General features: G+C 38.2%; 1 protein-coding gene across 1 annotated transcript; it reads right to left on the bottom strand.

Annotated features, from left to right (window-relative positions):
• Nucleotides 1-7,531: 7,531 nt before the first annotated feature.
• Nucleotides 7,532-9,919, bottom strand: LOC145674085 (zinc finger MYM-type protein 1-like). The gene has a single exon (XM_081743906.1). It carries the CDS (start codon nt 9,917-9,919, stop codon nt 7,532-7,534), a length of 2,388 nt encoding a protein of 795 aa, XP_081600032.1.
• Nucleotides 9,920-15,139: the final 5,220 nt, after the last annotated feature.

Raw genomic sequence — 15,139 nt, 5'->3', positions numbered from 1 at the left:
GACAGTATCGGACAGGTGGCACAATTGCATTGACCACTGCAGAAACGCGAACATATTGTCGTCGTTCCTGAGTGACATAGATGGATCTGAAAATCTAAGTTGCATATTACATGGTTTTCTATCACACTCTTACATATGATTATGGCAGGACAGCACATATCAATTGAATTCTCATACTGCTTATGAGTTTTCTATGTGATTGACCAAGGTATTGCATTTCAATGTGTCAATTATTGTTCATGCACATCTCATAGTATATTTGAGTTCTCTAACTCACGAGTATATTACTCACTGTGGATGACCCATATACTTAGTAACATATATTTGGATTAGAATAGCCTGTCAGGGATTCGTCCACAAAGCATTGTAGTTATCATAATGAAATGAGACAGCCTAGGTCAATTACTGTGTAGTTATTGTGTCTACTCATAAGTAACTCTTTATCCCTGATCTCTTTGCGTATAGGTTTCCACTGTAGTACTGAGGTAATCAATGGATGCGGATAAAATGTTACTAGCTATATTTCAACAACATTGATTATCACTTTCTCCGTCTGTATCCGTGATTAATTATCACGTTATCGGTGATACTATAGATCTCACGGTGGTAGAACTAAGCGGAACGTAAAAAAGTAGTCATCTAGTGCACGTATTACCTCACCTTGTGTTCAAAACTTCCATTCTAGCAGATGATTACCTAATGAAAGCAATAAATGGTAATCGAGTGGTTCAAATCGAAAGAAAATAAGGAATGTCAATGTTATCAAACGATGTCGAATAATGGTGTCATGGTTAACCTTAGCAACACGTTGATTTGCTCATTCTATCATCCTTGAGGGATTGTTTTAACGGTTTTCAATTCTTTGTGTAGACGTTTAAATTAATGCGAGTACACAGTGCATTAATTTTCTATCCAAGCAGTAAAAGTTGACAGTTCACCAAACACAGAGTGTGACTTTCTGCTGGCGTGGTGGTAGTTTTAGTGTTTTGGAGTTAGCTCATATATTGCCAACTAATGGTGACGTCAGAGTTAAGTATCGTAAAATACACATTTCTTATCGCAACTTATCACTTTCTTCGGAAATAGATAATTCTCATGAAGAGACAGGAATAACAGGCAGGTAGCTCCTGACACTTGCTTGGAAACAGTGGAAAGGTTTTGGACCTAACGTCTCATCTTAAATTCTTTCTCTAGGTAATGAGAATATTGATTTCACCACTTTAATTGAATTAATTTCCCACTCTCCGCATGTTTGGATCCTCAGTAGCTACCTTCTGTGTGTCGTTGTTGTGGCTTATGGATATCCCGTATGTGCTGTGTCCTGCATCGAGGTTCTTAAATTTCTTATGCCAAAATTACAAAATTGTACTTTTATTTGCCATACTTACTACATCCCTACCACACACTTAGCATATTTTTATTTTCATTTTACTAGGGTTTGTTCCGAGTTTAAACTTGTACATTATGTTAAGTATCTAGATGTATCCAGAATATAACAATCGTCTATTTCAAGGCTTTATACATCACCTTGGCTACCATCTAAGTTCGTCCCGGCCATGCAATTCCATACTCTTTTCTTAAGTATATCACAAACAAATTTCGCCATTTCATTATCATGGCCGATATCAATATTCATAGTAGACCCACTTGCCAGAAGGCTCAATTCCAGGACTTTGTTACAACACGCATACATTGCATTCTGCATAAACTTCCGAAATCAACACGCCCTCTCTCAGATACCACACCGGATGTTGTCATCACCTCAACTACCCTTGCCAGCAAATGCCATATCGAAATCTTAGACCCTTTTGGCAGCGACCACCTTCCAGTCAAGTTAACTATCAAACGTTCTTTTCGCCACCACTTTTCTGTAAACATTCCACCTAGGGGGTCCCTAGATTTGACAAAGCTAATTGGGAAAAGTACAAACTTCATCTCACTTCTAAGCTTCAACATCTCCAGCCACTAAATACTGAGGATGAACTATACTCGGCGCTGGATGCTATCACCTCTTCTATCCATACAGCATCTGCCGAGAATATACCTACCTCACAAATACATCCATGGCGTCCTCGATTACCACCTCAATACCTTCACATGATCAGACTTTCTCGACAATTTTGTCGAGATTACGTACGTACAAAGAACGAAGAGGCTCTACGCCATCACCGACAACTCCAACGTACGGTTCGTAACTACGTTATAGCCTATAAACTTCGAAACTGGGTCAAAACGTGCAATACACTGGACGCAACTTCACATCCTACCAAATACTGGAAGAGATTTAATGCATTGACTGGCAAACTCACTCGAACACCTTATCCTCTCTTTGACGGTGATCATCCGCTCACCTCAGATAGTGCCAAAGCTGATGCCTTTGCGAATCACCTTCAAACCATCTTTACGCCGTTTCCTCCTGAAAGATCTGAACGACGCCATCCTGCATATACGTTTAATATTGATTCTCCTCATCTTCAACGCAGTACAGAGCATACCTTTCCAGCTCTTCACGAACTTACCACACTTATCATAGTTCCAAAAATTTGTGAAGTCACAGCTCGCAAACGTAACCCTCCTCCAGGCATGGACCTTATCACCTACCTCCACATTAAAGAGAGTCCTTTCTGTTTACTGCTCCTGTTAGCCCATATTTTCACTTTCATTTTACGTACCGGTATAATTCCCGTCAATTGAAAAACCTCCAAGACTTTAATGTTTCTAAAACGTAACAAGCCAGCTACCTCAGTATCATCTTACCGTCCAATCCAATTAATCACTGTTTTCTGCAAAATTCTCGAACGCATTCTTGTTAACAGACTTCATCCACATTTCTCTCGTCACCGCATCATTCCACTCCATCAAGCAGGTTTCCGCCCTCGCATTGGTGTTCATGACCAGCTCTTACGCCTCACCAATCTCATTACGAATCACTTTAACCGCTCTAATCCATAATGTTTACTTCCATTCAACCTTGAGAAAGCTTTCAATAAGGTATGGCATCTTGCGCTTTCCTTTAATCTTTTGTCCTGTAAACTACCAATGTGCTACATCCGATTCATTTTCAACTTTCTATCATGTCGCATTACATATATATCTTTAAACAACACCTTATCACACCCTGTCTTTATTCATTCCGGCGTTCCTCACGGCTCAGCATTATCTCCACTTCTGTATCTGCTCTTCGTTTCCGATCTTCCTCCACTTCCTCCAAATGTACATCTCTTCCAGTTTGCAGACGACACTGCCTTTCTAGCTCTCGGTAAAACGATCCATCAATTGAACACAGCACTCCAATCTGCCATCGATATCTTTGTTAGTTGGTGCTCGAAATGGCGATTACGCCTAAATTCTGAGAAGACTCAAGCAATAGTTTTTCTTGGCCCTAAGAGACGGTTCCGCGTCCATAGAAACCCAACACGCCTGAACCTTACTGTTCTTGATACTCCCATCAAACCTACCAAACACATTAAGCACTTAGGTGTTATATTCGATACTCACCTCACATGGCGTCCTCACTTAGCTCAGATTATCACTTAGGCCTACAATAGACTGAATCTTCTTCGCCGACTCACTGGCACAACATGGGGTCTACAAGCAGATACTATTCTCACAACATATACGGTGTTCCTACGACCCGTCCTCACCTATGGGTTCACAGCTTGGATCGCTGCACATTCAACCTTTTACAACAAGCTCAAGATCCTAGAACGACACGCCCTGCGTATTGCATATCGTATCAAGCTACCCAACCCTACACAAGAACTGTATGATCGCATCTCCTTTCCTCACATCTTTTACCACACCTAAAAGCTTCGACTTTCCTACATCACCAATAGACTGACTCAGAAACATCCCCTTTTCCTTGATATTCTACACAGTGATATCGACTACGCTCCACACCATCCTGTTCGCCACCCGCCACTCTCCCCCTCTTTACTTTAGATCGTTATTCACTCCCACAAAATCATCCAGATCAAGACATCGCAGCTGCCTTTGCCAATCATTCAGTTTCGCACTACATCTTCCCATCATACGCACAGTAATCCATCTCTTCTAACAGGGATCACTGTGTCTGTCATCATCATCCTGAGAAGCCCCAGGATCGGAAGATACGAGACAGGCATTCGTCTAACTAACCCTTCCCTTTACTGTGTTGTGGCGTTCAGTGCACCTCACCCTCATCTACATTTCATCACCCATCCTAATGATCATGGCTAAAGGCCATGATGTCTGCTATGGTACATCAATAGTATATAAATTATGATCAATAAAGTTAATATAAATTATTGAATCACTTAGACCATCCCTGCTGCCTCCTTTCCATATTAATATTCCTTCTCTTCCCGAGAAAATTGCGTAACCCTTGTAAGGGGCTAGCATGCCTTCAGCATGCTAGCATTGTTAAAAAAAAACTTTTGTCATACTGAATCAAGAAGCCTAACCTCTCTTGTGTCAGTTAGTGTGTTAGCTAGGACCAAGTGTTGCAATACGCATTTGTGAGCTAAAGCACACATACAGCACTTAGAGGGTTGACGGAAGTTTTCACTTTCGAAGGGCAAACTTGTTTTTTGAACCTCATCATCATCATCATCATCATCTTTCCATTCATTCTCATATTATTTTGGGCCTCGGCCCTAGACTACTTCATAGTGATGGCGGACTCTGGCAATGCTAACAGACAATCGGCTCTCGGTCGACATACAGGATTACCAGCTTCTCTTCCTATAAGTATAGGCACATCACGTGCGCAAGCTACACCGACTGGAACTACCGGTCGCACTCGACACTTTTCATGGGGTAGTCAACCAGTAGCGAGTTCTTCTAAATAAATACATCCATCCACTGACTCAACCCAATCTGCAAAGAGATTTCGCGGTGGATCTCAATCTTCTAACGTCCAACCAATGGACATTGGATCGCCACCTTCAGAATCGTCATCTGTAACTCTCAGCATAACTCCAGATCCTGTTTACAATTTTCCTCTCTCTGATATTGACACGAAATACACCCATCCAAAATGATCTTTCTCCAGATCATTAAATGCGTTCCACGCGCAAATGTTGAACAAATAATCCAGACTAGGAATGTATACATCATAAAATCAAAAGATCGTAATTTCGGAACCTATTTGCGTAATAAAGCATCTAACGAAATCTTTGGGAAAAACGCAAAACTAATAAAAAGTCTGATTCTAGGCCGAAACAACCACCACCTCCTAAGAAATCGCCAATGTTATCTGTTGTTATACGTGGTGTTCTCCTAAAGTTCACAAACGACGAAGTGCGCGGGGAGCTTATTCAAGAGGGCATCAACATTCAAAAATGCATACGCATAAAAAACAATAACGGACCAACATATATGGTTCGCGTATTATCACAAAAGCAACAGGCTATTGACTACCTTTCGGCGCATGGTCCCCTATTTATAAGAAAATCCATAGAGTCGAGCCTTCTAAAACTCCTGGGCCAGTACCTCTTAGGTGCGAGAGATGTCAACCCTACAACTCTTATTTCACTAACAATTGTCCTAATCAACCACGATGCGGATATTGTGGCACGAACATGAAACTAGATTGTGTCAAAATAAACAACAACCCCCAAAATGTTCCACTTGCGGAGAGGCGCACCCCACGTACAGCTACCGTTGCAAGGCTAAGCCCCCTGCAGAACCCAAGTAGAACCTAGTGGATTTGAACCCAAGTAGCTGCAATGGGAGTACCCTGCTTTAATATTTTTTAAAAACAAATCGCCTCAAACAGAAATATTGATCGCCAGTGGAATCTCATGCTCTTTCGACGTATTCCAAACACTACAGGGACACGAACACAGAAAGACTGAGGACAATTAAAATTCCGACCTTGCTCTTCAGAGGAATTCGAACCCCTAGTGGATTGTGCCTCATGATCAGAAGCCGAACTCCCGGGATCACTCGGCTAGTGCCACCGCTTCAATTTGCTACAAACTCACTATATGAATATAAGAAAATAAACTAGTAGTTATGGAACATAAACATAGAACTGTCTGTTTTACACGTGTTGATACAATTCAAAGGATGTGTAAATAATTTCTGTCGTCTTTTCTTCTTCGGAAATTAGAAGTTATGGCAAAGACGAAATGTAATGTAAATCAGGACCATCTCTGCAACCGATGACCACCACCGTAACTTAGATTATTTTCTGGGGCGGCAAGCATTTATAAGCTTATTTGGGGCCCCTAGAAAAAGTTGATTTTCTAATTATTGGGCCCCTTTCTCCAACTTTCTGTTAATCTTTGTGCCCCTCCCCCCGGAGCCTGTAGGCAATCCTGCACGACAAAGTCTGCGGTTCCGTTAGTTACTCCCTGGTCCCATTTCATACACGACAAAATTATTAAGGGACAACGTTGATAAATCTCAAAGCCGTACGAGTAAATATTACTCAAATGGGTCCACGACTCATTCTTGTTCTATTTACCTTTTGTGTACTGTTTTGTTTATGTAATGTAGCGACCCTATTTGATTCTTCATTTCTAATTTCATGTTCGTATCGTATATGGAGTAAGAAAATTTTGTCTCAAAATGGCCCCCCCCCCCTCGAACGGCGAGGAGCTTCTCTGTGGGGGCAGTTGTCTCCCTACAAGTTACGGCTCTGGCGATGACGTAGGCTCAACTTGAAGAACATTTCGTGATGTTTTCCTCATTGAGCAACGTCTATATAACTTGTTTTTGAGTTAAGCAAGGAAATCTCGAGTAAGTCATTAAGACACTCACACAACTTGCTTATATTTTCTTATTCATATATTTATTTATATTTTGTTTATATTTGTTTGTTTTTGTTATATTTGAGTATCTTGTTTATATTTTTTCATGAAACCACTTTAACTAGTCATTAGTTTGGGTGGAAGCTCAAATGGCGCGGTAGGTGAGTGGTTAGCGCATTGAACACCTACTTGGTGGACTCGGGTTTGAATCCCAGTCAGGCTGATACTTTTTCAAGTGTTTCTGTTTCAATTTCAATTCCAATGCATAAGCAGTGTGACAAGCAAGATCTTATCTACTCCAGAAAGAAAAAGATGTTGGAATGAGGAGAATTTGAGAAGGTCTCTAAATGGAGATTGTGATTTACGAACTTATTTCCAGCAGTTGTTGTAGATTGATATTTACAGTTACTTTCAAGCATTTTCTGATTCATATATGACCAGTGTTTTTATTTCTTTTAATATACAGTATATAATCATAGGCGGAGTTTGCCATAGCATATTGGGGGGGCATCCAAGGGGTCTAGGTAAAGGGTATTTAATGACTTCAACGGCTTTACTATCATGCTAATTGTTGGTATGATATGTAAAAGATGTAGTGGAAAATTGTAAAATAAATAAAGAATTGCATTAATTTTAAATCTTTAATAGTTAAAAAAAAGTATTAAACGAGTATTAAGTTAAAAGCATTAAGTTAAGGATTTAACTTCTTTATTAGATAAACAAAAACATTAAGTCATGACATTGAAAATTATAGGTCTAACTATTGCATTGAGAACTTCGAGAAAAACACATTTTTAATTATTGAGTAAATGATCAATACTTTGAGGGTTTAGGCCTATTTTTACATAAGGGTTATCTTTCTTTTTTTCCTTTTTTGAGTTGTAGATATCAACCAAACTCTCTATATCCAATTTTCTTACAACATCTGATTCTGAGTATAGGACCATTAAGTTGTTCATCCTTTCTTGGCCCATAGTGCACCGCAACCAGTTGTGAATCCGCCTCATTGCTGAAAAGGATCTCACACAGGTGGCACTCTTTGATGGCAAAACGAGAGCAATCTTCAAAAGGGTGCCAAAACTTGTGTATGTCACTGAGCCGGTCGCTAATACAACTTTCATTAATTTTGCAACAATTTCTTTTAGCGGGTTTCTTTGCAGATCTATACCAGAACTTTCCATAACTCTTCTTAAAACTACAATTTCTGCCTTTAGTATATTTCTATCAACTTCAGGTATAGAAAACATTTTGATGAATGGTTCTGCTCCAGCTTCATCTACTCGGATAAACCGTTCGCTGGCATCAGCTATTTCCAAAGCTTCGCCGCTGAACCTTCTTTTAAGCTCTTCTGTTAAAATGTCTAGCAAAGGGTAATAAAAGTCATTTTTGTACTTATTTTTGACAAATTCATCCCTTTTCTGCAAATTAGTGGTTTCAGGATACATATCATCTCTATCTCTCTGGCCTACTGAACTACAAATTAGAAAATCATCTAGGGTTTTCGATATCACTCGAGGTCGTTTAGGCTTGGAGCTATTATCTGTAGCTATACCACTCTCATCTTTGTTTTGAAAAATCCTTATGTCAAACTCGTTATCAAAAGCCTTTATGTCTAGCCATTTCTTGTCCCATGAGACTTGGTTTCGATTGTTAGTTAGCTCTTCGATCACATCCCTAGCAATATTTGAATTTTGTGCAATTGATGAGTCAGCTTTTTGTAGAGCTTGGCTAAGTACATTGATTAATGGCAAGCACTGAGAAAATACTGACAAACATACGATAAAATCCAGTGAGGTTACAGACGAAAGCAGGCCCTTTGCTTCAGGGTTTTTGGGATTCCTTATGTCAGAAGCTGTAGCTGTGGGTGCAGCGATAACTGCGGAGTAGTTTCTTTTTACAAATAAAACTGAATTGGCTCTGCAAGGCCATCGAGTATCGCTTAGTTTGTGAATTTCATGAGGTCCCGGGCTGGTAATGTTTAGCTCTCTCTGAACTATATGAAACTCAGCGTGTGTGTCAGGATAGCTGAAGTATTGGTACAGACATTGCATAATGTTAAAGAAATTGCAGCTTAAATCGTTGTCCTTGCAAGCTGTAACTAGAACTAGGTTTACTTTGTGGGCCAAGCAGTGGACATAGATTGCGTAGGGGTTTTGTTTTTTGACGATAGCTTGTAAACCATTGTTTATTCCAGACATTACACTCGCTCCATCATATGCCTGGCCAACCATCAACGCACTTAATCCAATATCTCCTAATTTTTTTAATATAACATCAGCTAATGAAATAGCAGACCTTGAAAGTGACACATCTTCAATGGCTATTACTCTTTCTTTGATCTCTTGTCCTACTAAATACCTGACGGAAATGCAAAGCTGCTGAGTTCTATGGGATTTTGCTTCATCTATCATTAGTGCAAAAACTCCAGAGCTATTTATTTCGTCTACAATCACTCTTAAAACTTCTGTTTTTATGATGCACAACAACTCGTTTTGGATATCAGGGCTAGTCATGTTAAAATACTTATTGTATTTTCCTTTGAAATTTACATCGTACTTAGAAAAAAAGTCACATAATTCCAAGAAATTTCCTTTGTTGCCTGACATATCAGACTCATCATGACCCCTTAGAGATAAACCCTGCTTTAACAGATATAGCAATATATCTATTAACTTTTTCATATAGTCTCTGTTTTCTAGTACTAGTTCTTTGTGGTTGTCGGACAATAATGTTTGCACCGACTGACATGGCTTTCTGTATTCAACCCATTTTGTCATAGAAAAAGAATGCGCTATACTAATGGCATGCTTATCTAATTTCTCACCAGCCTTTTTCCAATTTTTCATACCCTTTTTTACAAATAACTCTTCTCTGTTGCTTGAGGGAAATTGCCTACAGGCAAAGCAATAAACTGCATCGTTTTTAATGCTGTATTCTACCCATTCATGCTTTTTGTAGTACAAAACAGAAAAGTTGCGCTTTCTACTGCCTGGAAAGTCTGTCAAAGGAAAATGCTGCAAGATTGGACGAGCTGGTCCGCTACAAAGATCACCTAGGTCATTTGCTGAAATTCCAAGCGAAGGCGCAAGTTCAGTCTTTCTTCCTTCATTACGAGATGGCAGCGTTTGCAGGTTAGGAGTCTGTTTACAAGCATCACTTTGCACTGCTGGAGGGTTATCCATAGTTGAAATACTATTATTTGCAATAAGTTTCTGTTCTCTTGTCAGTCTCTGTGTTTGACAGTCAGTGTTGCCAACGGTAATGTTGCATTTCCCTGCAGCGACCAAAAAAATATCCCTATACATTGGGTAACCTCAAAGATGTGTTTAGTCTATTTATGATAATGAACGAATTATATTTTCCAGTAACAATAGTGAAAAATGGTTAGGAAGCAATGCAAATAAAGAAGATGTTATTACTTTTTAAAGTAACAGGTATAAGTTGATCAGTTGATTAAATAATGATATTAAGCACCTAAAAAGGTTTAAATTGTTTTAGCTTAGATTTTTTGGGGGGCCTGGCCCCTCCAGGCCCCCCCATAACTCCGCTCATGTATATAATGAAAATATACATTACATACACAGCAATATTGAGATTAACATATGATATTCATTGGCAACACGCTCTGAACCAGAGAGATTGATCTCAGAATGGAGAAATCTTTCGTGCGTCATCTACTCACAATTTTACTTCCATACAGACTTGAATCAGTGCTACCAACTGCTGTAACTGCCGAGAAAGGTTACGTGTAAGTTGGGTTGCATCTGTCTAGGCGTTCTCACAACTGCAAAAGACCTGGACCCCAAGTAATGGAATTAGAGCAGTTAAGGGGGAGATACTTTGTGGCTGGGTGTACATAAACGTTGTCTTTAACGAAACACCACAGGAAGAAGTCACAGGGTGCCAAATCCGGTGACTGTGGATTCCACGTGAGACATGCTAAGCCGACAGCTCCTTGACGACCAATCCAACGGCTCGGTAGTTTCATTCAGATATTCACGCACTTGGCGACTCCAGTGAGGGGGTGCCCCGTCTTGTTTGAAAATGAAGTTGTTTTCGTGCAGCTTTGGAAACACCAGTTTTGTAACATAGCGAGACACTGCTGAGTGTTAACCGAGTTTCCATTAAAGAAGAATGGGCCGTAAACAGATGATCGGGATATCGCACAAAACACATTGACTTTGAGCGAATCTCGTACATGTTCACTGACTATATGTGGGTTCTGTAGGCTCCAAATTCGAACATTTTGTTTGTTTACCTAACCACTAACACCGAAAATAGCTTCATCACTGAACATGATGAGTTGTGCAAAAGTGTTATCATTGTCAATCGCATGCAGAATCTCGTTACAAAATGCCACACGTTTGCGTTTGTCATCAGGACGCAGAGCTTGTAACAGCTGTAACTTCTACGGCTTCATAACCAACCAACGTCTCAAAACACGCCAAATTGTTGTTGTCGGCACTTGTAACTCCCGACTGGCACGACGAGTTGATTTTGAAGGACTACGTTGGAAAGCAGTTTGAATTCGTGTAACATTTTCTTCAGGAACACGAGGGCGGCAAGGACTCTTTACTTTATATACACATCCTGCATCTACAAACTGTCGATACCACCTGCAATGTTCTACCCATTCGGAAGATCAATTTGGTGCCTCAACCTGAAACATCTTTGCACTGTTATCACTGAATTACACTTCGCAAACTCGAGAACACAAAATGATTTCTGCTGCGGAGTAGCCATTTTGAACAAATGACGGTTACCAAGCAAAACAGAAACAACTGACATCTAGCGGCTATTAATATAAACTAGACTATGTATTCGTTTCTCCAATAGCCGAGCTGAGGCACAGCGGTCGATAGTTTGGACAAAATAATTCTTCGTAATACGTATATTCTTTCTGAAAGAGGATGTATATAAAACAATAACAAAAGGCGATAAAATTCCTTTGAGACCTTAAACCTTGAAGCCACCCACTTAAATATGCCACTGCATACAATACAATATTAAATATCTTGCATTGATTCAAATAAAGTTTCTTCTGAGCATTAGACTAACATTTCTAATGAAGTCGTTGTCATGTGATGCATTAATTAAATGCAGTATTGTACTTATTTTAAAGTGGGAGATGCAAGTAACAAACGCTTATCCAAGTAATTTGACAGCTAACTGGAAGAATGTGCTTTCTTCTTCTCTCCCTCCATTTACAAATATGCAGGAAACGACAACACAACTGAGGAGTAAATTCCCCTCGTCCCCCTGCAAATATCAGACAGAATAAAATGTGAACTGCACTTCAAAATATATGTAGTGGAGTCAAATAGTGGGAATATTAGTTTATCTGGCCTACCCTACTTGTGGGATTACGCTTCGCCACTGCATATGAATACTGTTACTATGAGAGAATACTGCCGTCATTAGCATGAAATATCTTTGAAAATTCAATAGAAACGGTTAGTTCCGTTGAAAATTCAAAAAGTTCAATTGCAGCTGTTTCGGTGTTCCTTTTACTCTGGAACCCATACTGGGGTGACGAAAATGTGTTCTAAATTATGAATTGACTTAAAATTGATTTCTTCACCGATTAATTTTTTGAAAAATTGCTTGAAAGGGAAACAAGATAATACTTCATTGATATGAATGCTCAGTTTTAAGCATGTATGGGATTGGGAAGTAGCCTTATCGTAAATGTAAAACTGAAAGATAACAAATTCGGGAAAATGTATTATCCAATGTCTTCAAGTTTGTATGTGTGATTTACATTTTCAGATTTTGGATTTAATACCAGAAACAAAACTATATACCTTAGTAATATACTTTATTTTTAGGTTCAAGACAATTCTAAACTCTATGTAAGAGGTTAGTCAATCAAAACCACATATTATATTATATTTTAATTATGCCATATTAGTTATATGAATATCACTTTGTGATACGGCAGACACATTTGATGATGGACGATCTTCAGTAGTCAGCACTAATGTTACCCCTCCTGCAGTGGTAGATGGCGTAAATAGCATATCATCCTTGTTTCTGTGAAGACAAAACAGTAATCATTTAGAAAATATAAAATTTGTTCTAAATTAAAACTTTCTTTCTGTACTTTTATATTTCATTTCTGATTGTAGTTCTTATACTTCTAAAATATGAAATACTTTTGAAATTCGGTGCATACATCAATTAACAGAATTGCTTAGCGCGATTTGTGAGGACAAAAGCTGCTCAATATATGAGAAGCTTGTTTCCAAAACCTGCTAAACGACATTTTTTTTTTCGGAAATGAGTTAAACACGCCATTTCATTCTTCATTGGATCTAGATTTAATTTTCAAGATTTTTTTGCTCTCCAAAAAAAAATTTCACTGATTAAAATTGCATGTAAAATGCGTTTTTATTTCCAAAAACCTCTATTTTCATTCACTGTTTATTTCAAAAACCTACTAATAGCACTTTATTTCCAAAACAAGCCAAAAAGAATACTTTAACGAGAACTCTATTGTCTATTCCCAAAACGTGCTAAAATCGTATTTAAGAGGAATAGCATTTTACTTACGGCGAGTAATTTTAACTAATTTCATTCCTACTTAAAATATCTTTGTTTACAGACAGGTAACACTGGGACTAACAACAACTTTTCCACAATTTATTTATTATGTATTCACTTGTTTCCTTTGTTGACATTGTAAAACCCGCCAAAGATCAAGCTCAGTTCATTTGTTAGTTTGTTGCCATACATACATATCGTTTCAAGCTAGGTACCCAATTTGAAAAACAATTAATCGATTTCTAAAAAGCTTGTGAGTTGCCAGAATATCAGACAAACTGGCAATTGAGTAACCTATGGAAGTTGAAGATAAATCAAGGAAACGCAAATGGTGTCCAGAGAATTTGAATGGAACTCAGGATTAGGTAAGGAAGTGCAAGTCTAAAGACAAAGGTTATCACATTATATGCATCCACAAGAACGAGGATAGCTTTTGTAAGATTCATATAGTATCAGAAAATGGTATACAAGCATTACGTGATACATTTTTGGGTCTTGATGGCGCAGTTAAAGAAAGAATATTTTTCAAAGGAACAATGTAGTGAAGTCGGTATTTCGAAGAAGCAGAAATGGATCAATGAATGCCAACGTCAGGAAGCGACAATGGTCTACAAACTATACCATCCCAACAAATAATGATACAATAAAAATATGCAAGGAATCATTCATGAGTATTCTCAGTGTGGGAAGAGTAAAAGTTGAAAAGGTTGTTAGAAACATAATGCTGTCAGATGGGACTATCAAAGAGATAAGAGGTGGGGCTAGGTACAGTGAAGTAAAGGGCGTTTTAAATGAAGAGATCGTATCACACATTAAATCATTCAATGGAGAGAAAAAACACTATGGTAGAAACACCACTCCTGGTCGGTATCTTTCAAAGCATTTGACTTTTTTTTTTTTTTAATGTGGCACCTATTCTGCGGGACAGATCAAAATAAGTGCAAGTAAAGTACATACTGTAGAATTTTCATGTCAAAATTCAATTTTGGTTTCGGACACATGAAAACAGTTGTATGCAGTGAATGTTTGAGAATAAAGATCTAATTAATTTTGACTGAATCACGGAAAAAGAAAAACATATGCTACACGTTGATTTCAAGTTACACAAAGATCGGGAAAAGGATTTTTCCAAAAGGTTAATCTACGGCCAAAAGGTTTCTTGACATTGAATTTTTATTTAATGCAAAATCAACCTATTCGAAAAGCTTCAGTAGGTCAGGCGTATTATTCTAGTCAAATCTGGTACTATATTTTTGCAGTCGTCACTTAAAAGTTTTGAAATGCAAAGTAGCTTTGAATTTGTTATATAAAAAGGATTGTACCGAACATGAAAAATGTTCTATTTCTATATGTACTATAATTTACTATTAGCAACACATTAATGTATTATGACAGTTTCATCTGCTTTTAAATACTAGTGCTATTGAATATAATTATTTCCAAAAGTTCTAAAATGGTTATGCTTATTTCAAAAAATGCTAAAGGCCAACTTTATTTCCAAAACATGCCATGTCGAATTTTGAACACACACACACACACAAACACACACACACACACACACATATATATATATATATATACATGCTTGAAAATAGAAATACTAACAAACAATGTTACGTGCATTAAATAAATCCAAAGTTCTTGTTAGTTTGTCTCCTAAGAAAAGAGCAAGTAAATTTGTGGTGTAGTGTAAAATCACAATGAATGAAAATAGCAGGTTTTGCAAACAAACTTCACATATTCTAGCTACAGATATCCATCCCTTTAGGTATAGTAGTTTTTAGAGCAAGTGAAGTGATCATGAAGTTCGTACGATCGATACATATTTCCAAAAATATACCAAACTCTTTCAATACGGG

This window comes from Thermobia domestica, chromosome 17 (assembly GCF_964235325.1).
Source record: "Thermobia domestica chromosome 17, izTheDome1.hap1.1, whole genome shotgun sequence".
NCBI classification, from domain to species: Eukaryota; Metazoa; Arthropoda; class Insecta; order Zygentoma; family Lepismatidae; genus Thermobia; species Thermobia domestica.
Note: the sequence above shows the minus strand (reverse complement) of the source record. Positions and strands in the feature narration are given on the sequence as shown.

Bases quoted from the DNA above. Each gene is read 5' to 3' on its own strand.
- LOC145674085 (XM_081743906.1), bottom strand. From the start codon at position 9,919: ATGGATAACCCTCCAGCAGTGCAAAGTGATGCTTGTAAACAGACTCCT.